The sequence below is a fragment of the Candoia aspera genome, chromosome 9, assembly GCF_035149785.1.
Source record: "Candoia aspera isolate rCanAsp1 chromosome 9, rCanAsp1.hap2, whole genome shotgun sequence".
Taxonomy (NCBI): domain Eukaryota; kingdom Metazoa; phylum Chordata; class Lepidosauria; order Squamata; family Boidae; genus Candoia; species Candoia aspera.
The window spans coordinates 16,972,801-16,995,983 of NC_086161.1; the positions used below are offsets into that span (position 1 = coordinate 16,972,801).

Consider the following 23,183-nt stretch of genomic DNA (forward strand, 5'->3'; position numbering starts at 1 on the left):
TTATAAACCTGTCTCCAACATAAGTCATGTTAAACTTAACTGCCATAATTTCTTAGGATCTTGGCCAACAAGAATGCTTATTCAGAGTTTGTGGAAACCCAATATATCTGGAAGGCATAAGGTTAGGAAAGGTTATTACAACTGAACTTCATTCCACTTTGTGAAGTCAGGAAGCATTGTCCTTTTAATGACTGACTACATGCTTTGAAGTTGACACCTGATCTCCAACTGATCCCCTGGGCCAAATCCAACTGTTTGAAGAGTATAATTCTTCAGAGGTCAGAATGCCTGCATATTGGCTCATTGTAAGAGAGATAGAGGGCCTTAGTTCCTGGAAGACCAAATATCTTGCAAGGTGTCATTGTTTTAAAGAAGTCAGGGCCATCTGCTGACCCACCAACAAGGAAAATGAAAACAATACTGAGTTTCCTCAAAGCTGATTCTGCCAACTCATAGAAATCCCATTAGGATACGCTCCAAATGATTTATGTCATTTATTTTACAGTTGTGTTTTTAAAATTCACATTCATCTTCCTTTTCTGACCAAGAATTTTCCCAACTCTGAAGGAGAGAATTAGTTGACCACTCCCCCTGATTTTACAAACACCCAAGATTCAAGGGCCAGATTATACAATGAAGAGAAATCAACGATACACTTTCCCAGGATTATCTCACTCCTAAACTGCAGACTGTGGGGGCAGAGGCAATTAGCATACTAAAATGTTCCTCCTAGGAAAAACAAAAATATCCCTGCCCATAGAAAAGCAGTATGTGTTTCTGTCTTGGCTGTTCTGTCGGGTTTTGTTATTCTTTTTAAGTCATCTATTAAGACAACATTTGTTATTGAGTGAAACTATCTTCTTGGTTTCCATGTGTGAGGAGCTGTTCATTTCTTTTCATGGAATGCTGTCTGTAGTTTGGAGCCTTATCTGTCCAGAGAAAACTTTATATTTTATTCTGTAGGTTTCTGCTAGAAATAAGAACATTGATTTAACTACTGGGGTAGGGGATGTCAGGTCTTTCTGAGCATACCAGAGGTGTGTCAAACATTGGCCCCTCGGGGGAAAGCTCACTGATTCACAAAATGGCTACTGCGGTAAGCATTGCCAGTCATAAATCACCCATTTTTCAGAAGACAGCCTGTTGAGATTCCTCCCAACCTCTTTCTCTAGTCCATCCCCTCCCTCCAAAGTTCTTCAACTCTTCTTTTCTTAGGCAGGTTAGCCTAGGCAAACAAACCAGCAGGTATCCACCCATGGTTTTTATTTTATTTTCTAAGGATGCCCCCATGTGACGTCTAATCATTTTTTTAAAAGGAAGGCAACATTGGAGGCTTGTGGATCACTTTGCAATATGCCTGTTTCTCACTTTTTTTTAAGGATCAGTTTTAAAAAGTGAAGCAGCACAGCAAACACAAATGAGTGTTACTGATAACTACCCAACAGCTTTTTGAAAGTGAGGGTTGACATGAAGAATGGAAAATGCATGGATTTTCTGGACCTTGAACTCTTTATCTGCTGTTCAGGAGAAGTTTGTTTCTTATTGAACAATATGATAATTAAGGTTTCTGATTACCAATATAAGTACCCATTCAATCAAGAAGTGTTAGATTGCATGCATTGCATTTTAAAAATTCTAGATTCACCTACTGGCATCTTCAGTGCAGGTGATATTAAAAGAGCTTTGCCTGAATTCTCAAAAAGAGGGCTAGCTCATGCTGAGTTGAAGAACATTTTACCCCCTGTATTTCTATATACAAAATATTCTGTTTAAATGGCAGGCCTAGACTTATTTGCAAAATGTCTGGCATTCAAAGTATACAGTGCTGAAAAAATTGGACAAAATAATTTAATATGGCATATAGCCATATCCCAAGGATTACAGTTTAATATAATGACTAATTATATTAAGTAATTCCTGTTGAAGGATACACTAGAGTTTTGTAAATATTAAATTCAGAGATTTAATCTGAAGATTACATTGTTTCAAATGTCAAATGCTTTTACACTGAACTGGACAATTTGGATGAGATTCTGTGTGTACAGAAGCATCTGTTCCCAAACTGATCTGGAAATCTAAATTTACCCAGCTGGAATGTCCAAATGAAACTGGGTTAGTCTTCTGAATTGATTCAAATCAGATTTTTTATTGTCTGATTCGCATAGGACTAAGATACACTTCTGAATAAGAGAAACCATCTGGCAAATTGATCAATGCATCAGGAAAGGCCAAGACAGAGACAGGAATTGTACAAAGTATAACTGGGGTAGCAACTAAACAGATTTTTAAAAAGGGAAATATTGATTGGATGATCCTTCTCAAATATAATCCAGTTATAATAATTAAACAGTGGATTATCTGAAATAGGAAAACACTAAGAAGTTCATATATCCTGTCTGCTTTATCTGTAAGCATACTCCATCTTTCCCTGATGTAATGCCCTCCAGGTTACAATAACCACCATCCCTTTTTGTCGATGGTGACAATGGCATCTGGAAGAAACCATAATGATGTCAAAATGGCACACGAGTGCTGACTTCATAATGCAAACACCACAATTATGTACATGTATCTTTCATATGTATCATTTTATATATGATATGATACATTTGTATCATATATATGGTGTGTATATATACACACACACACACATAAATGATGCATATACATATTAATGATATAATATAAACGATACATATTAATACATATATATATATGATACATATGTATCATTTTATATGATACATTTCATATTATCATGTATCATATCAGACACAGATATGTAAGTCATGGCATTGGTATGACAGTAGTAGCACAGCTCACACCCATGTCATTACTTGCCTCTGCCTCTCTGAAGACATTAAAGGACAGTGGGAGTTTTAATCCATAGCATATGAAAGATCCCAATTTGGAGAATGCTACAATAATCTTGTTTTAGAAGATGCAAATCATCCATAGTGCTCTCCCTCTTTTTCAAAGGTGTAATCAAACTGTTTGATACATCTGTCATCTTAGTCTTTACTTAAACTGCAGTAGAATGGCATGGTTATTAAGGGAGGGCATCTTTCTAATTTTGCATCAAGAACAAGCTGAAACAATTTTTCTGATTGAAGTTACTTTACCTCTAGCTATTTTCCCTACCCCACCCACCCCTTGCTGCTAGAGAACTTGAAAGACTGCTTTGGCTCTGTGCCATTTTGCTTTCCACAGTATAATTACTTCAACAAGAGAATGCCTTTGACTTCATTCAGTGCTGAAGTTAGAAGCTGCCCTTGAGCATTCATTGCAAACTTAGGCAGAAACAAGAAAATATAACAGCATTTTAAAAGTGGGGGGATAAATCCCCCAAGGAGAATATCATACTTTGCTTAGGTGAAGACCCAGGTTTTGCTCTTAGCATTGATGGCTAAAAAGTTTCTAGATTGCACAGATACAGTAAGCAATAAGCATTTCCCTTTTATCTTGGTGTTGACCTTAATGAGTTAGCTTTATATTGAACCAGCACGTTGCCTGAACTATCTTCTATTGCATTTCTAGTTTCTAATATTGGATATCTGGTTTCTATATTTTCAGTTTCTCTTTCAGATACCCACACCCACCACTAATGATAGTCCTTTAACACACGTATGACCCTGAGTGCATAGCCTCGTGTAAAGCTATAATATGGTTTGTCTGCTTTGGAATTAGTCCTTCTCATGCATAGACCATGTTTTGTGACAATTGCTGGGTTAATGCAACGGTTAACTTGGTTACTGAATTAGCACATTTTTTCTGGCTTTACAAACAGCATTAAATCATAACTTAACCAAACAGTTTGGGTTCACACACCATACTAAGCCACAAAAAAAGTTATCAAGGTTAAAACCAAGCAAACATGTTGCCTGAATTAGGTCTTTGACCTGTTTAAGCATATCATTAAACCGTTAATGGATTGCTGTGAAGCATCCCAGTTGTGATTCTGCTATTTTTTAATAGTATTTTTCTGTTCTAGTCTTGTTTTAATTGTGTTATTAAAGTGGTTGCCTGAAGGCTTTTGCATAAAGCTGAGTAAGAATACCTCAGACACATACATAACAAAATAAATAATTTGTGGGATTTGAAAAAACAAAAATGAAACTTACTCTGATACAAAATATAGCATCCAGTTGATGACTCCAACACAGCAGGGGATCTATTCTCCAAAATATCTTCATTGATTTCCCATCTGTTTCTGGACACAATTAAGAATGGTGATTTTACTCTTTAAACCCCTAATTCAGCTACCTGAGCTTCTCCAGATGTTGCTGAATAGCAATTCCCTAAATCCCATTATCACTGCCCAAGTTCTACTTGAAATATCACCTATTGGCTTGTTTAATAAAGGAAAGCAATCCAGTGTTTTGTAGATGAAATTAATTTACCATTTTTCTATTCTCCTTGGTAATTTACCAGCAACCAGTTTCCGCGAGTTTCATAGAAAGAAACTGAGTGGGAAGCAGAGTTTGTACAACATAGAATTGGAAGATGAAAATGGGTTTGAGTAACTACACAGATGTTCCTCAGAGTCTTTTAAAAAGGAAAAGGGGACTGAAATTAGAAATGATTACTAAATTCCATTAGCTGCTCTCTAAAGTGTCCTACATGCTGATTTAAACTTGAAGCAAAGAGGCTTTGGGAATGCCATCATAGAGAATTTTACCATTGATGCTCAAACTGAATAGTCAATTAACCTGCACTGAAGACAAAACCTTTTAAAGGCTGCACTACAAAATGCTTAACTTTGTATTTAATTAAAGTAAGTATAAGCATTAACTACTTCTCCTGCAGAAACAGCTGTAAATAGCTAATATCTCAGTTTCTGAGTCATGAAGATACTCTACCTTTAACAAGTTCAGACCATCTGACCTATCTAGAACCTGGTTATTCTGTTTTCCCCATCTCACTTTTTGATCTAGCTTTGAACTAATAAAAGGTATAATAATTCAGCTATTGATTTCAATATCACTTCTGTGTATTTGAGATACAAAGAGCCATTAAAACTCAATGTTGAGCAAAACAATCACAGTACCAGATCTATCTGGCCCCTATTGCTGTGCTCTGCAAGTATATTGCTGTGCTTGTATATTATGTCTGATAAATGTTTTTTAAGTCCACAACTTAGGACACATCTAGTATGGATGATCCAGGAGGCCATTTTAACATGTTTTCCTCCAGTCTGTGAGGCACTTCTGAAATATTTGCTTCACCTTAACAGACTCAGTAACAAAGTTCTGGATGGTACTAACCATTTACTGCAGGACACGTTAAGTTGTGGTGATTGGTGACTACTTTTCCCCTCCCACCAGCATCCCAACATAAGCAATCTTAGCCAGGTTGATAGTGCCATATTATTTCATGCTGTCCCCTTTCATGCTGTGACCAAATGGATCACCTGCAAAGCCTGATCCACTATCACCCCAATCTCATAGACCAGATGCTGCAGATGATTCATGCAGTGGATGAAGCACAAACTGCCTGCGATGGGTAGGAGCTGATAAGCAGGTCTTGCACCATGCACTTGACATAAAATTACTTCTAGCAATACAGCTTCTTTTGAACTCATATTCACTCTCTCCTCCCAGATCTCTTGGATGTCCTGCTGATAGGTGTGTTGATGCATTGCACAGGGAGGGTAGCACTGGGTGGATTTTAAAGGGAAAGTATTCTCCTGCAATATGGGTTGTCTCTACAACACAGTACTATGCAAGTTTGCACAGAAATGATTCCCATATAGCCAAGGGCTGACTTCCAAGTAGCTCTGCTTAGTATTCCTGCCTAAGAACTCTATAGGATGCCTTGGCTGTCTGAAGTAGAATGATTGATTGGTTTGTAAGACTTGTAGTGTACCTTGAGCATGATTCAGATAGAGAGAGGACCAGAGGTTCTACAGCCAAAGTTGGCAATGTTATAACACAGAAGATTTTTTTTTTTACTTCACCATAAGCTTAATTGGGCACAACAAAGGCATAATGATTGTCTACACCTAGTGCCCAGTTCCTAGACAGTCTCATTAAATACGGTTATATGTATTTTGCTTCTATGTACAGGCCACTGCATAGTTAATTCATAATGCATCTAAATACATAAAAAGTTAGAATAAAAAAAAAAGTTTCAGACAGTATTAAGCATTTCAGTGTCTTATGGATTTCAGTGTTTCAACTTCTGACAAAACAAATGACTTAAAACACAGATACATTTAGCTGGATTTTTTTACACTATGTTCTGAAATACATTTTTTGCTCTGGGATTAATTGAATTATGAGATGATGACTTATTTAGAAACTTTGAAATCCATTGGAAGCCACTTCTTTGTATCTTCTTTCTTTCTTTTCTATTTTTCTTTTGCTTTTTTTCCTTCCTTGCACTTTTAGCTTTCTCTATGATTTCTTTCTTCTTTTATTTTTCTCACTTGATATTAGTTTGTATTAGTTTATATCTTCTTTTTAAAAAAATTTTAATAAAATGATACAAAAAAGGAAAAAGAAACTTTGAAATCCTCTCCACCCCCCACCTTCAGTTCCTCTGATTTCTTACCACTTAATCCTCCGGAGTTGTGTTTCTATAAATCCATTAAAATTCTTGTTTGCTTTTCTTTCCATTCCAGGTTCTTTCTTTCCTGACAGCAAGCCCTCAGATACCATTTTTAAAATTGCCTTTTGGCTTGGGTATCTAAACAGCTGCATCAACCCCATCATTTACCCTTGTTCAAGTCAAGAATTTAAAAAAGCATTCCAAAATGTTCTAAGAGCCCAGTGTCTCCCAAGGAGGTATTCATCCAACAAGTATTCCCTTAGCTTCACCCTCAATCACCCAAGCAACCACTTTGCTGAAGCTCCAAAAGATATTGTCCGCATACCTGTTGGCTCTGGAGAAAACTTCTATAAGATTTCCAAATCGGATGGCGTGTGTGAGTGGAAACTTTTTTCAGCCGTGCAAAGCGTGTCGACCAAGAGCAAGGAAGAGAAGTCCAGCTGTTCTACAGCCAAAGTTAAGAGCAAAGGTTTCCTGAGAGAGTGCTGCTGTGCAAACACATCAGGGATAAAACCAAAGGACCAGCAAGTACCCACCATTAAAATACATACTGTCTCCATCAGTGAAAATGGAGAGGATGTTTAAAGACATTCTGATGGGAGTGCTCCAGTTTTCCAGAGGGTTTTCAGAGTTTTCTGTGCTGGCAGTTGGATCACAAAAGGTCTGGGTTTTTAACGGGTCAAAACAGAAGGGCAACTAAAGTTCAAAGCAGGTGAGCCTCTGTAGAGATGGAAACCGTGGGAAGATTTTCATCCAGGGTGATTGCCGTCCCACTGGATTCTGTGGGAAGTAGAAGCGGGGTCCATGTGGGTCTGGGCTTCTTCGAGTTATTCAGATTCGATTTCTTACTCTTTTAAAGGTTTTGTTGTATCCTGTTATTTTAATTCAAATTATCTAGCCCTTCCTTCCATCATGATCAGTGGAGTAAAAACACTCTTGTAATATATCCTACAGTAGAGAACCATTAATACATGTTCCAGCTTTCATTGCAAGTACTTTTTTTAGCTGTCAACTTTGTATTGCAGAATAACTCTGCACTGTGAAGATAATCTCTACAAGGCTGCAGTGTAAGCTAATAGAGAAATTTGGGAGCAGGGAGGGATATGGCAGGAAGGGTTTTAACTTGACTCTTGTCTTTTTATAAATGGAATGTTGTGGTCCTGTGAAATTGTGAGTGCCACAAAGACTCAGCTAATACAATAGGAAGCTTATGTCTAAGCCACAACTCCAGTCTTTCAGGGTGGGGTGAGCAAACCCTTGAGATCTAGGGGCACACAGTGTTTTGTGGGTGGATGAGAGGCACCATGGGTGGATGATGATGCAAAGAAGGCAGAGCCAGAATATTCTGATTTTTCTTGTTTTGTATCCAGAGAAGTTGGAAGATTTTTATTTTATAAATTAAGTCTTTTATGGATTATACTCTGTGCATGTGATGGTTTCCATCCCAAAATGTCAAGAAAGCATGCCACCAATTTTTGGCAAGTATGATCAGATTCCAAGGGCTGCAAAAAAAAAAAAAGGTGGGAGGAGGCCTCTGGGGCAGTAAGAAACCCCAGGGCTTCTGTTTACTCATTCACTGTTCTAGAGAATATCACAAATCATTTTGAATCTCAAGCTCTTTTTACAGAAGAAAAAGCAGAAATACTATCTCCATAGCGAAATGGCATCCCTTGTGTAACCATGGTGTAGTGATGTGAATGCCACAGCCCTATAGATTAAGACAATGGAACTGCATGTGGAAATGTCATACAGGCAGCAAATCTCACAACCAGCTCAGCTGTTGTTGTTACTAAAGTCAAACACACATCATCAAGAGATGCAGCTTCCACACTTCCCGGTGCCATATAGTCAGTCTCAGACCCAGCCCTCTATGCATTTTTAAGAAACAGTTCCTTACAATGAAAGAAGAACTAGAAAACAAAGACATCTTTGTGTAGTTCTGAGATCTGGACAGCTGTCTTGCAGGAAAATCAGGTCTAAAGAGAAAGATAAGGATACCATGCAACTGCCCACTGTTAGGATACCACTGCTCTTGATGGGCTACATCCCTGCTGCCTCTCTACCCTCACAGAATTCAAATGATTTAATTCCCCCTACTTGAAATATATAACTATACATTTGAAATGTTTACCACTAGGGCACAGAAGGAGCAGAGCCTTGTGGAAAACTGATGAATCCCTACTAACAGGTTACCCTCACCATTTTCAGAGCCTATCAAGCAGAGCAGTTCCTCAAATTTGTGTAACTCAGGCAACAATGAATCTCGCCTATAAATTGGCAACCAGGTGCTCAGAACACTTCTATGGAAAAGTGGTCATTTTCAGTGTCTATAAAATCAGCCTAAATCGAGCCGATATTTATTAGCAGTTAGATTTTTTAAAAGAAGTATACCAACTAAGAATCTTGTGGCCTCTTAAAGACTAATACTTTGATTATTGCAGAAGCTTTTGAGGCTATCAGTTACTTTTTAAAATCTGAAATATGTCTGTCTTTCCCCACCAGGTGCAGCTATACTATAGTTTTATTGGGTTGATGCCAATTTAATTTATGTCTTCTCATCAAGAATGCTAAGAATTATAATTCTATGAGTGTTCAAAATTGTCTCTCTCCATCTTAGACTCTATCTTTGGGAAAAGAAGACTGCTATTAAATTTGTTTAAATTTGCAGCATAGCTCGGCCACAGAGCTTTCTTTCAACTGTCTTTGGCTAAATTAAATTGCTTTCCTTGAGATCACCAAACCATAAATCAATCCCCTACAAATTGGATGAAATCATTCATCTATCAGTTACTCATGCCAATGAGATGTTTTCCTCTTGAATATATTTTAAAAAATGAAATGTAGTACTTTCTCGTTAATCCTGATCATTTGAATTTTGTTTATAGTTCTAAACAAACAGGAAATCATGACAATGCAAAGTTCTGAAAGTCTTCAGTTTGTGAATTGAGCTCAGTACAATAAAACCCAACTGTCTTCTTTTTGTTTCAGCACTGAGAAATTATCCTCATTCATAAAGAGTTGTATAGAATATTCCTAAACACTGAGTTAATGAAAAGATCCTCAGTTTATGTAGAATTCTTGGCAGGTTCATGCATTTATATTTCACACTTTGTCTCCCTGGAAAATCAAGTGATGAGCAAGCAGATAATGGGACCATTAGAAATCTTAAATAGAGTGGATTGGATCTAGGCAAATTTAGTGACAGACTACATACAGACACTACATTAAGCCATGGTGTGGGGTCTTGGCTTCAACTTAATGTGTTGGGCAAATACAACCATGGTTTAGGGCAGTGTGTGGGCCTAGTCACATAAATTCATAAAAATAAGGTTATTTCTAAATAACCATTAGAAATTTTAACCGTTACTAATTTGAGTGCCATGGGTTTTGCCACAGATGGGAAGAAGGCAAGACTAACATGGCAATTCTGACCAGCAGTCTAAAGGGATAATGTATAGATCATTGTTCCATTGTTGGAAGCCCTGAATTTATGCTTGGCTAATAACGGAGCAGCAGGGTAGAAGTGAGGACAGACAGATATGTGGGTTTTTCTGTCGCCTTCCCAGTGGGATTAAAGAAGCCACACATCTATTTTCTCCCCACTGCAAACAATAGGAAATAATTAATTTACACCTCTGGAGCTCATCTCAACATTTCCCATGTTTGGAATCCTGGAGGAATGAAGAAAGCCTTGAGATCCTTTGGATCATTTCATTTCCTTTTGCCCCACATTTCCCCTGCTTTAAAGCTTTCCAAGATCCAAGTATCCTGATGTCAGAGATTAGCTGGCTTCAAAAGCTATTTTGAAATCTAATGTTCTAAGTTAGAGCCCTTTTCTGATCTCAGAAGAGAATATTTCTGGAGTCTTAGAACTTTAGGACAGTATCACAAGTGACATAGGATTGGGGATTGCAATCTAATTTAATCTGAATCCAGCCAACTATTTTTAATGAAATTGTTCACACATATATTCAACTGCCAGGATTATTCAAGCAAAAATAAAGCATATATAAGTGATCCCATGTGTATTATCTGTGTAGATGCAGGATTGAGGCTGTTGTATCCATTTCAAGCCCTATTACTCGGGATTGCCAAGTCATTACTTTTTTTTCTGGTCCCCTCAATTTAGTATTGATCAGTGTCAATCAAAGATCTTGGGAAATCAAAGAACATTCTCATTTCTCAGAAATTTTCTATTGCTATAGCCTCAAAGGAGTTAAATGGAATGAGTTACTCAACATTTTCACAAGTGCAATAGGAGTTATCCTATGGTCCTTTCTGCTACAGCCCCATTTTTCCATTTCTGAGTTTGTGTACACACAAACTCTCTAGAGTGATTGGATGCATGGCACAAAATAAAAAAGGAGACATTCTGTCAACCAGCCATATCAAATAAAAAGGAGGAAGATCATATCTTAAGTAGCTCTCAGGAAGTAGCTATTGTAGAAATTTCCCAGGACCAAACTGGAATTGACCAAGTGGTAACGTTCACATGGGATGTTTGCCCATGGAAAGTTACGTTCCTTTTTATTTTTATTTGTTTCCTTTAATTTGTCTGCATGGTTCTTCTGTTTATACTGATGTCCTCCAAAGCAAGCAGAAAATACTCAGAACATGCTGAGTATTAAAAGCTGCTACTTTCTTCTAGATCCTAGATTTTCCATTTTATTTTTTTCCACTCAGGTCATTACAAAATCACCTGGTGCTATTGTTTTCATGCTGGAAGGATTTGGTATACAATCTTCCTCCACATCTTTCTTGCTTGCCTGCAGTGCTAATTTGCCAGCGAGTAGGGTGGAAATGCTTCTGCATTTTATAGAAGACCGAAGTGCAAAATGTTGACTGTAGGTATGGCCTGTTCACCTTACCTTGGCTTCCAAATGTTTAGTAGCAACAATAATCCAAAATGTTAATTTCTCTCCAGAATATGAATTGGGAATCAGAGTCTACCAATCTTGTTTTTAGAATGTCCTGTGGCTGTGTACGTAACATTGCATTTGTGCATTGAAAATAGAAATTGATCTACTCAAAATATTGCAATAGAGGCTGAACATTTGTATTTTTTTCCTGGCTGGCATTTTCATGATGGAAGCTACTATGTTGTGTGCACAGTAAAAAAAAAAATTGTGAGAAACTTCAGTGCTTGACTAAGAACTATTTATTTTGAAGGAATCATGATATAATGGTGGAGTACATTTTTTCATGGAGAAATCCCTTGGTTTAATCCTCAGCATTTGGAAAAGGAAAGAAAACTTGGTGCAGCTAATGCTATGCTAGATGGAATAAATTATTGCACTTACTACATATCTTCTAATAATTCCTTACCAGTAGTCATTCTAATAGGGTTCAATGGGATCTGAAGATCAAATATCCAGAGGACAATGAGAAGATACATCTGGCCACTACACCTATGCTGAAAAAAAATCCAGTTGATGATAGTCCAGTGTGATTGTTCAGTATCTCCTTATAGCTGTCTAGTGGTCATCCAGATTTGGTAGCCCTAATCCATGAGATCCCCTTAGTTCATGTCAGGTTAAATCAGGAGTGAAAAACGACAGTCTTCAGATGTTACTGAATGACCACTGCTGAGGACTACTGTTAGCTGTAGTTCAGCTACATCTGGAGGGACACATGTTCCCCATCTAAAATATTACAACATGGAAGGAAATCACCTACCAAAATTCTCAGAATTCTGGGAATCCTCAAATGGGAAAAGAAGGAAATAGTTTGCTTAGGTAGACCTTTTATGACAGCATAACTGTAGTGAATAGAGGGGTGGCCACTAGCTTAATATTAAAACCCAAAATTTGCATGAAAGGGGGCTCAGATTCTGCCTTTGGCATCTCCAGATTGGGCTGGAAACATTTCTACCAGAAATCTTGAAGAGCTGCTGCCTGTCAGCATAGATAGTGCTGGATTAAACAGTCCAGTGGCCTGACCCAGGATAAGTACATTTCCTATGTTTTTCCCATGTATAATTCAGCTTATTTATTTTTATACCATGGAATCTCTTGCAGTCCTCTGGCTTTATTTAGCATCTCTACAATATTTTTAGTGCTCAGAAACACTATCATGCTGGTCTTGTTTGACCTTACACAAACTGTTTTTAATTAGGGACTGAAAGGCAGTAATGTTCAAGGTCAGCTACCCACAGGGGAATATCCATTTCCAACAGTCCAAGGGCCTCGTGATTAAATATCGCAATTAAATTAAACAAACCTGCAGAAATAACACCATGAGGGAGGGGGAGATCAAAATTGCCTTTCACAACTAGAACTCACTTCTCCTGAGATGAATTTTTCTAGAAGCAGAAATAAAGCATGAAGTAGTTTCTTTTCAAGTTCTTTCAAGCTGCACCCAGGACAGCGTGAAGCTGGGATTTTAAGTAATGCATTCTTAGATCAAAGCAGTTGCCTGGTAGGCAATTCCCCAACATCTTTTCAGAGTATTTATTGAAGGATCATCTAGGGCAATGCACAGAAGGCAGCTACTGGGCAGCAAATTATTTAGCAGATCTCTAGTCTAGTGACTAGTCTGAGTGAAGGTCAGGAGGACCGTACGCAGTGACTCCCATTTGCTGCTTGTCATGAACTGTTACCCAAGGGGTTTTATTTCATTCTACATAATAGTAGGGCCAGCTCTGGAAAAGGGGGCAGCAGATAAAGAAAAGAAATAGATGGCCCTGCTGACTTTGTCTCTGCACCCTCTCTTGGTTTGGTTCAGTCTAGCTGAATAACAATATGCAGCCTCCAGACATATTATCCCAAGGGAATGCAATTCTCAATAGAGAAGTTCCCTATCATTATTCTATTAAACATGGGGGCCCGGGTGTGTGTCTGTCTGAGTATGCACAACATGAATAGGCCATTTGATCCTCTGAAGATACTTGGGCTACCACTCTCACAGTTCCTTGCCATTGCCCTTAATGGTGGAGGCTAAGGGAAGATAAAGTTCAGCACTGCTGCGGGGGCCATATTGCCTGTGGGTGTGTGTGTGTGTGAATATGACAATGTGCAATAGCTATTAATAATGGTAAAGGCTTGCTTAAGCTCAACTCCTGGTAACTGCATGTCCATTTTTTGTTTTGTTTTTTGCTTTTTTGGCAACAGTACAGGAGTAGGTTTCCATTGCCTTCTTCCACGAAAGGTCCCCCCCCCCTCCAATTTCTCAGTCTAGCCTACAGCCCTAGTTTTCCAAGTAGTGCCCCATCCAAGCACTAACTGGGACCAGACCCTCTTAGCTTTTTTGTAAACCAGCACCAGTTGACTAGGTGGGGCTATCTAGTATGATATATTCAAAACATAACTGAAGGCCATTTGAATTGCTTTATATTTCCTGTATCCTGGTTTTTTCTATTCTGCCCTATCATATCCTATCACCGACAGAGAATAAGAGAGCAAGTAGTTTTTTTTAATGAACCCTACCAAGATTCCATCACACGGTTCAGCACATCAGAAGTTAATCCTAAACTAAAGACCTTTTCCCTAAAGTGAAATGTTATCAAAGAGATGACAGTATGTTTGAATGGGCTAAAAATAGGAAAAGTCTTGCCTGCACTATTGTCTGAGGTGTGAAAGTCAAGGTCAGATTAATTTGAGGTTCTGGTGTGGGAAGAACATTTTTGCTGATGCTCAGGCTGCCAAACAGCTTCAAAAAGAGATTTGCAATCAAAGGCTTTTCCAAGCTGGAAATCATTATTTAAACCACACATCTTCAAGCTGCCAAGGCTGAGAAACACTGGGTTAAAGACTACTTCCTGTGATCAGGTGAATACTGAGAAGGAAAGAAAACTGGGCACAAATCCAGTGTGCCACACTTGATCTCAGCATATTAATCTGTTTGAACAACACATATACTCATAAAAGTAATATGTGTCCATGCATTCCACATGAACTATATACCTGCAAAATTGCATTATCCACATAGCTTCAGTGCCAAAAGTCCAAAGAAGTTGCTAAGATTGTGGATTGGGGAAACAGGCACAGTTCCTAACACAGCATTGTCTGCAAAAAGTGTTTCTGAGTGATTAAAACATAGGTTCCTAAAAGAATTATATAATATCATTGTAGCATAGAAGGCAAAAAATCTCAACTTGAAACAGAGAGATTCTGCATTAAAAATAAATCTGAGCAGCAGAGAGAAATTTTCTTGGAGAAATGGTAAGACATAACTTGTAGATTCAGTGTAATAATACAGTATAGCTTCTTATGTATTTCTGGGGCAGGCAGCCCAAGAGGCTGAGATTGCAGCCCTCTTGTCACAGCTAAGAAATTGTGGATGCGTCCAAGAGCTTGTAACAGTCAGTCTTGCTACTTTGTTCATTGGACAAGCACTAAGTAAAAGTCGTACATTTAATACCTGTATCTTCACTTAAGGGGAGTCCCCAGAGACTCTCCATCTGCAGCTCAGCTGTAATGTGAGATGAGTACAATTATAAAATGCATGAGAAGTTATCATATTACGGTAAAGATTCCCTCAAGTTCAACTCATGGTGACTACATGGACATGTTTGTATAGTTTTCTTGGCAGCACTATGGAAAAGGTTTGCTGTTGCCTTCTCCCAGCACTTTTTTTCTCAATCTAGCGTACAGCCCAGGGTTTCCTTGATAGCCTTTTCTCCTGGTTTGACCAGATCTGGTCCTGACTAGTTATTTCAAGATCAGCCATGGTGGCCTAGATGCCACCACTAGTAGGATTTCACTCTATTAACTGAATTTAATTGTTCTGATTCAATTTTAATTAGGTTTTCATTTACATTAAATCAAAATTACTTTTTTTAGTCTGCACTACCCAATTGTCAGATTGTAGCCAAGCACATCATTTAAATACCAGTGCTTTAATTCAATTCAACCCTTAAGTTGAATTTCTGCAGGAAGCATAGGATAAATGCTGGCAAAGCAGAGGAGACAATGATAAAGAGATTGCCCAAAGATCTCAGTAGTTGCTCAATTTTTAGGTTCACCTTGCGTAGAAATAGCTGTTCCCAGAAAAACTTGTGGCTACAGTCAAGCTCTGCAAACTCTCTGTCAACTCCCTGCAAAGAGGTAGGTATCTGATGATAGATCAATGTAGAAGACATGCTTTGCATGCAGAAGACCTCAATTTTCCAGATTTAGGTAGGTGGTGTCTTCTTCTGTCTCAGAATCCTGGAGCCACTGTCAAGCAGGGTGGAAAAAAATGAGAACATTCTTTTGGGAAGAAAACAATCTGCACAGCTGGTTAAGCAAACCACATAGAGATATCTGCTTCTCAAGCTACCTTAATTGATGAATATGTGGCAGCAAGTTAATGCCAACTCTTCACAGTGACATAGATTTTCTCCAGGAGGATCTGTCCTCAACCTGGTCCATCAGGAAGCATCTAGTGGCACACCTTGGCAATCAACAATTTGCATTCATACTTACAAAATGTGTTCCTTATTTCATTCTCCCTGTAGGAAGGAACAGCCTGTAAATGGTTTTGTTCCTTGGCTGTGTGCAGTGGACAAAACATGCTAATCAAATTGATAGACATCTGGACCAATGTTTACAAAGAGCTATTTCAGGGACTGTGTGAGGGAAAGAAAAAAAAAGTCCAAGCTGCTGTGATGTCTATAAAATTAAAAAGCCAGCTCTTGTCCTGTTTTTTAAAGGTACTATCTGATTGGAGAATAAGAAACAGCTCTGTAAAGTTTCAATTTACCAAAGGTAAGATGTGGGGGAGGTTCCAGGAGATCCCAGGAGAAGGCAGTGCCAAACCTCTTTCTTGCTGCTCCCAGGAAAACTACATAGATGTACCAACATCAGGAGCTGAGCTCAATCCAAGGAAATCTTTATTTTCACAATAATCAGGATTATTATTGTTATTGAACAGATGATGGTGATTGAGAGGCTAAAATCACCAAAATTGAGAGGAGGACAAGAGAAATATCTTCCTGGGTAACCCAGTAAGAAAGAGAAACTTTACAAATTGATCCATTTCATGATCTTATGGTTTATTCCTTTCAAGAATCATGTCACTTAATGTGCTAGAATCTGCCTCCAACTTCTCAGAAGTATTCTTTCCTAACCTCCCCACAAAATGGCTCCTTTTTTATATATCTTATTTTCAGGGTGCTTGAGAACTAATTTCAACTTTGGGGAGGATGGAGTTTTTGAACTGACTTTATTGTTGGAAATGGGATCTAAATCTGTCCATCTCTCTGTACCTCTTGCCTACCCGCACTTTTCCAGCCTGGAAAAAATTATCCCACAAAGTTTTCTTGGGGATTTAAGGGAAGCACAGGAAGTCAGAAAGATTGTACAATGAAAAGGGCTACATAAATAGGTGCAAGAATCCTACATTCCTGCCCTGAGAATTTCTTTAACATTATCATCTATTTTGAAAGAAATTTCAAAAGTTAGTTGTCTTCTTTCAAACAGAATGAGAATGGATTAAAAAAATGCAAGGTAATTTTTCTGCATGACATCAGTTAGAGACATGGAAGGCTTAAAACTCTCATATAAAGCTATAACGGGGACATACAATCTAATTATGGCATAAGGGTAACATTTGTCCTTCAAAAGGCACATTCCCCAAAAGAAAAAGTGTCCCAAGATGAAAATTTAAATTAATTTGAACTTTAATTAAACATACATTAAATTTAATTAAAGACTGTTTTTATAAGTACTGTATAAATTATAGTTTTGCAACCACTTTGGAAAATGATCTGGAGGATGGTTTAGGGATCGAGTGAGGTATGCATGATTAGACCTGTTTCAAATTGGTTTGATTTCCTGAAATGAATCAATTCAGTACATTAAATTATTGAAGATCTTTTGAAGAAATTTGAATCGATGTAGCGAAGATTTGCACAACCCTAATATGGGACAATTTATGCAAGCCCAGTTCAGAGTCTTCAAAGTGGTGTCAAGAAATTTAAGATGGAAGTGATCACCAATGTAAAAAAGAGGACACAGCTTCAATTACATAGTCATAGTCACCATCTTGACTTTTCTTGACCTGCTCCTACCCCAGTTAGAGAGTTGGACTGCTCATCACTCAGTCATGAAATTCACTATGTCACTTTTGATTAATCACAATGCCTTTCCCTAATTTCCCTCACAAGGTAGCAAAAAGGAGAAAGGAGAAGAAGAATTTGCCCACCTTTGAGATTCCTTCTACCACCAAAAATACCCAAAATGTTATCATCTTTTCAGGCTCTATAAAATTCTGCAGAAAAGTGCAGGGATGATTTTAGAAAAATCCCTGCCATGCCACAGTTAATGGCTCAAATACAAGGAATTTCTCCAATGCATTGTTCTCTGTGCACCCAAAGTTCTTTTATTCTTCCTAAATGGATGCATTTCTACTTGAACATGTCTTTTTTAAAAAAATAGGATCACATGCCATTCCACCAAGAAGCTATGTTAAGAATCTGTGTCTGTAACTTTTGCATTAGTGCCAAAAGGAACATCGTTCATCTCCATTTCCGGCCCAAATGTTTTCATAAGAACCAACAAGAGGTTCTCAGAGCAGTACAACATGGCATCCATTTGTGATTCCTGATAACCTTTCGTGACCCAATCATCAGTTTTAGCAAATAAACAGAAGAATAATCTTGCCCTTTCATACCCTCGAAGCACTAAGCTTTGTGAGCTGAGTATCTTCAGTATAAGCACTCTTTACAAATCCAATTGATTTAACAACCTAAGGGAAGCCACCTCTAATTTGCAGAGTGCTGCTTACAAATCCTGCTGAACCATTAGCGGAAACACTAAAAGCACAAGACTTTTTTTCAGGGATATTGTTTCAAGTGAGTCTGCTGAAAGACTTGAAGATTGCTTGGAGTCCTTACAAATAGGACCACCTCGTTATAACTTATAATGCGATGTTGTTTTGTTGTTTATTCGTTTAGTCGCTTCCGACTCTTCGTGACTTCATGGACCAGCCCACGCCAGAGCTTCCTGTCGGTCGTCAACATCCCCAGCTCCCCCAGGGACGAGTCCGTCACCTCTAGAATATCATCCATCCATCTTGCCCTTGGTCGGCCCCTCTTCCTTTTGCCTTCCACTCTCCCTAGCATCAGCATCTTCTCCAGGGTGTCCTGTCTTCTCATTATGTGGCCAAAGTATTTCAGTTTGGCCTTTAATATCATTCCCTCAAGTGAGCAGTCTGGCTTTATTTCCTGGAGGATGGACTGGTTGGATCTTCTTGCAGTCCAAGGCACTCTCAGAATTTTCCTCCAACACCACAGTTCAAAAGCATCGATCTTCCTTCGCTCAGCCTTCCTTATGGTCCAGCTCTCGCAGCCATATGTTATTACAGGGAACACCATTGCTTTAACTATGCGGGCCTTTGTTGTCAGTGTGATGTCTCTGCTCTTAACTATTTTATCGAGATTTGTCATTGCTCTTCTCCCAAGGATTAAGCGTCTTCTGATTTCCTGACTGCAGTCAGCATCTGCAGTAATCTTTGCACCTAGGAATACAAAGTCTTTCACTGCTTCTACATTTTCTCCCTCTATTTGCCAGTTATCAATCAAGCTGGTTGCCATAATCTTGGTTTTTTTGAGGTTTAGCTGCAAGCCAGCTTTTGCACTTTCTTCTTTCATCATAAGGCTCCTCAGTTCCTCTTCACTTTCAGCCATCAAAGTGGTATCATCTGCATATCTGAGATTGTTAATGTTTCTTCCAGAGATTTTAACTCCAGCCTTGGATTCCTCAAGACCAGCTTGTCGCATGATGTGTTCTGCATACAAGTTGAATAGGTAGGGTGAGAGTATACAGCCCTGCCGTACTCCTTTCCCAATCTTAAACCAGTCCGTTGTTCCGTGGTCTGTTCTTACTGTTGCTACTTGGTCGTTATACAGATTCTTCAGGAGGCATACAAGATGACTTGGTATCCCCATACCACTAAGAACTTGCCACAGTTTGTTATGGTCCACACAGTCAAAGGCTTTAGAATAGTCAATAAAACAGAAATAGATGTTTTTCTGAAACTCCCTGGCTTTTTCCATTATCCAGCGGATATTGGCAATTTGGTCTCTAGTTCCTCTGCCTTTTCTAAACCCAGCCTGTACATCTGGCAATTCTCGCTCCATGAACTGCTGAAGTCTACCTTGCAGGATCTTGAGCATTACCTTACTGGCATGTGAAATGAGTGCCACTGTTCGATAGTTTGAACATTCTTTAGTGTTTCCCTTTTTTGGTATGAGGATATAAGTTGATTTTTTCCAATCTGATGGCCATTCTTGTGTTTTCCAAATTTGCTGGCATATAGCATGCATTACCTTGACAGCATCATCTTGCAAGATTTTGAACAGTTCAGCTGGGATGCCGTCGTCTCCTGCTGCCTTGTTATTAGCAATGCTTCTTAAGGCCCACTCAACCTCACTCTTCAGGATGTCTGGCTCTAGCTCACTGACCACACCGTCAAAGCTATCCCCGATATTGTTATCCTTCCTATACAGGTCTTCTGTATATTCTTGCGATAAAATTCATTAATTATAAAGTATGGAAGAAATCATCTTCTCAACTGTTTCAATTTAATTTCAGTTGAAGAGTCAACGACCAATAGATTCATCTTTGTCCTATCCTGTCCTGTCCTGTCCTAACTTGATTTCTGGACTTTTTGTTCTGTAGTTTCTGGCATGCACTCCAAAGCCCAGTATGGACTTTGGGCTGAAAACAGTTCTTCATTCTGCCTTAAACAAGGAATTTCAGTCATTTAAGCCACATGCTATCTTTGCCCAATATGACCTATATTTTCCATCTGTCCACCAGATATACTGTCCCTTGGGCTGAGATGGATCCCTAGGTTCAATCTCCTACCTTCCTACTCCCCTCTTCTGTTCCCATGAGATGCAAATGCCCTCTCCCTGGTTTGTGCAAGCTATGGTTTTCTCAAATAGTCAAAGAATAGCTTATACAGACAAACCAGGACTGAAAACTGGAATCTGAGTGTTATTACCAACCCACCTTGGCAGAAGTACAATTTCCTGTAATGACTGAAAAGGCAAAGTGATTTTTTTCTCAAGACAGGAAGAAAAATAATGGTTTGGGAACAAATCCATTTAAGGGTGTTTAAGGTGTCAAATTACAGTATTATGCTATACCTGAAGCAGCCCACCACAGGTTTAATATAGGCCCAGAGATATTACCTTGCATTTCCAATAAATACTAAAACCCTGAGCTGGATGCAGCACCAATAGGACAATTAATAATTTGTAACTACCCATTTCAGAAGCAAAATAAGCTAGTCTAAAACTAGCAAGACAATTCAATCTATTGGTGGTTCATGCTAATTTTTATCTTTGCTCCTAAGTTGGTTTCATGCTATTTTTGCAGAATTTGGGAGTGGGGTATAAAAAATGAAAGTCTGTTTCAACATATATTCTTAACCCTATTATTCCTAACAATATACATTTCTAAATGCATTTTTTCTCAAAATATGTGATTTAAAATGCATGTAGATAGTATTGGGAAGTGAGAACTATGTACAAAGGAAAAATGGTGAAAAGTTGGGATAGGATGGGCCAATTAAAACAGTCAAGCAAATGTGCCCTTCTTAGAATTCAGAAAGCTCAGATTCCTTAAACTGGGGCCAAACTATTGATGGGCAGTTATACTAAACCAGGCCAGAATTCTGATCTTTCTCTTCCACTGCAGTCTCAATAAAAAAAAGTATTGGATTTTGGAGACACACAGATCTTCAGGGCAGCACTTCACTTTGACAAGAAAAGTTAAGTGGCTATGCTGCTTCACTTTGCATGATCAGCTTGCATCATCCAGCACTAACAAAGGCTGGAAAAAGCTTTTGCAGGTACTGGTCAAGGCTGTGAGATCATAGAATGTACCTTGCTAAGACAAGTCATGTCACCTCCTTGCATCAATGAGATACATCATGTTGCCTTTCAGATGCAAAGTACCTTGTTGAAGCAATCAAAACCACCACCCACTGGATGGATGAATGGATATATGGATGGATTTGATGGGTGTGTGGGTGGATTTATAGTGTGCATATGGCTAAGCATACATACATACACGCACACACCCTTCCTCCACTAGCCCAGACACATTAAATAAATGGATCTCCCTCTTCAGCACAAGCATCTTAAGTATCTTATTAGCAAAAGAAGACAAAGGCAAAGTCCTAGACATTGGCTGAATGCTTTTGTCTTCATTGGGACAACTATGCGCATAGATTTCCAAATGTAATTAAATCACTGCCCTACTTCCTACGACATAAGAAGTTGGAAGGAAGGAATTACCTGCAAAGCTGCATTGCAAATGCTTTGTGCTGGAAAAGAAGAGGCATTGCTGATGAACAGACAGTGCTATAAAGTGTCTGAGGTGCACAAAGATATGGGCGAAACACAGTCTGCCACAGGATCACCTTTTCTGCAGTAAAATCAGTGACTAAATTTATATTTCTTTGTAAATGAGAAGATCAATGCCACTTCCAATTTGACATAGGCAGGAAGATGTCCACAGGGAACATTCCCTACTTCCTTCCTCCACCCTCTGCTACCTGGAGTCTAAAACCAAGTGAGGGAGCAGGCAATTTCCTTTCCCAGATTCTTATAGGATGCTATCTTATCTTGAATTACAGTGTTGGTCCATTTAACCCAGTTGGGCCTAAATTGATGTGAAAATAAGACATAATCATTTTACATGCTGATGAGGGTAATTTCACTCAGTTGCTAACTATAGTTCTGAATATTTTCTAGGTTTTTTAAAGCATCTCTCTCTCTCTCGTTAAAGAAAAAAGCCAACTTCCTATTAATGCAGTATAGAACAGGCTATTGTGGAGCTATTAAACTAAGGGACAGAAGAAATGGTTTCACTGTGTGTCATAATGGCAGAGGGAAATATTTGCTTTCAGCTAATACTTGATCTGAGAAGAAGCATGTTTCATTTGGGTAACCATTTATCTTTCTTTTTCCTGTGTTCTTGCATCTAACAAGGATATCCATATTTTAATCTGTTAAATGCTGGAACAAACGAAGCCAGGTTTTCTGACTGCAAATGCAGAGAGATTTTCCATTTGGCTCAGAATTTTCCATAGCAATGGCATCTTGAGCTGAATGTCAAAATGTTCTGCTATTGATCCAGTGGTAGATTTAGATACAGCCATTAATTTTTGCCAAGGAGCCATCTGTGTTATGTTCACAAATCCATCCAGCAAGTCTTTGCTTTTCTGAGCCTAACTCAGCTGATTCAAGAGATCACAACTGCTGAGCATGTCTCTGGTTTTCATCCCAAGTCAATAAACCTATGGCCCTGCATATGCTGTAGTTTGTTAAAATTGAATACAAGCAGACATCCATTCTTTCCATGATTTGCCCTGTTGCCAAAACATGTGATTTCCTTGCTCTGAAAATCAATGTGTCAGACATTTCATCCAGAGTATGAATGTACAGTCTACAGTTTAGAAAAAAATGTTTCATCAGTGTAAGTACTATATTGCTTGAATATCAGGCATATCCATGAGAAGCACTGAGGTTCCCATGGAAATGGATGCAACTGGATCAAGGGTCTTTATTTGTTGCCAGATATGCATATGGGCCAAGGACATTTGTAAGGAAAAAGCATAGACTAGACAGGGATCTTTACTTAGCATGCTGCTGGGCAAGGCCAAAGAAACAGTAACACGTAGGTTTCATTAAGGTGTCT

The 23,183-nt window shown here is 38.6% G+C and overlaps 1 protein-coding gene across 1 annotated transcript in view; it reads left to right on the top strand.

The window, feature by feature from the left end:
- Positions 1-10,566, top strand: part of ADRA1A (adrenoceptor alpha 1A) — a 43,552-nt gene extending 32,986 nt beyond the window's left edge. Inside the window, exon 4 of the mRNA XM_063310870.1 lies at positions 6,623-10,566. Within this exon, the coding sequence (XP_063166940.1) occupies positions 6,623-7,134 (512 nt within the window). The 3' untranslated portion in view covers positions 7,135-10,566. The remainder of the gene's footprint in view (positions 1-6,622) is intronic.
- The last annotated feature ends 12,617 nt before the right edge of the window (positions 10,567-23,183 follow it).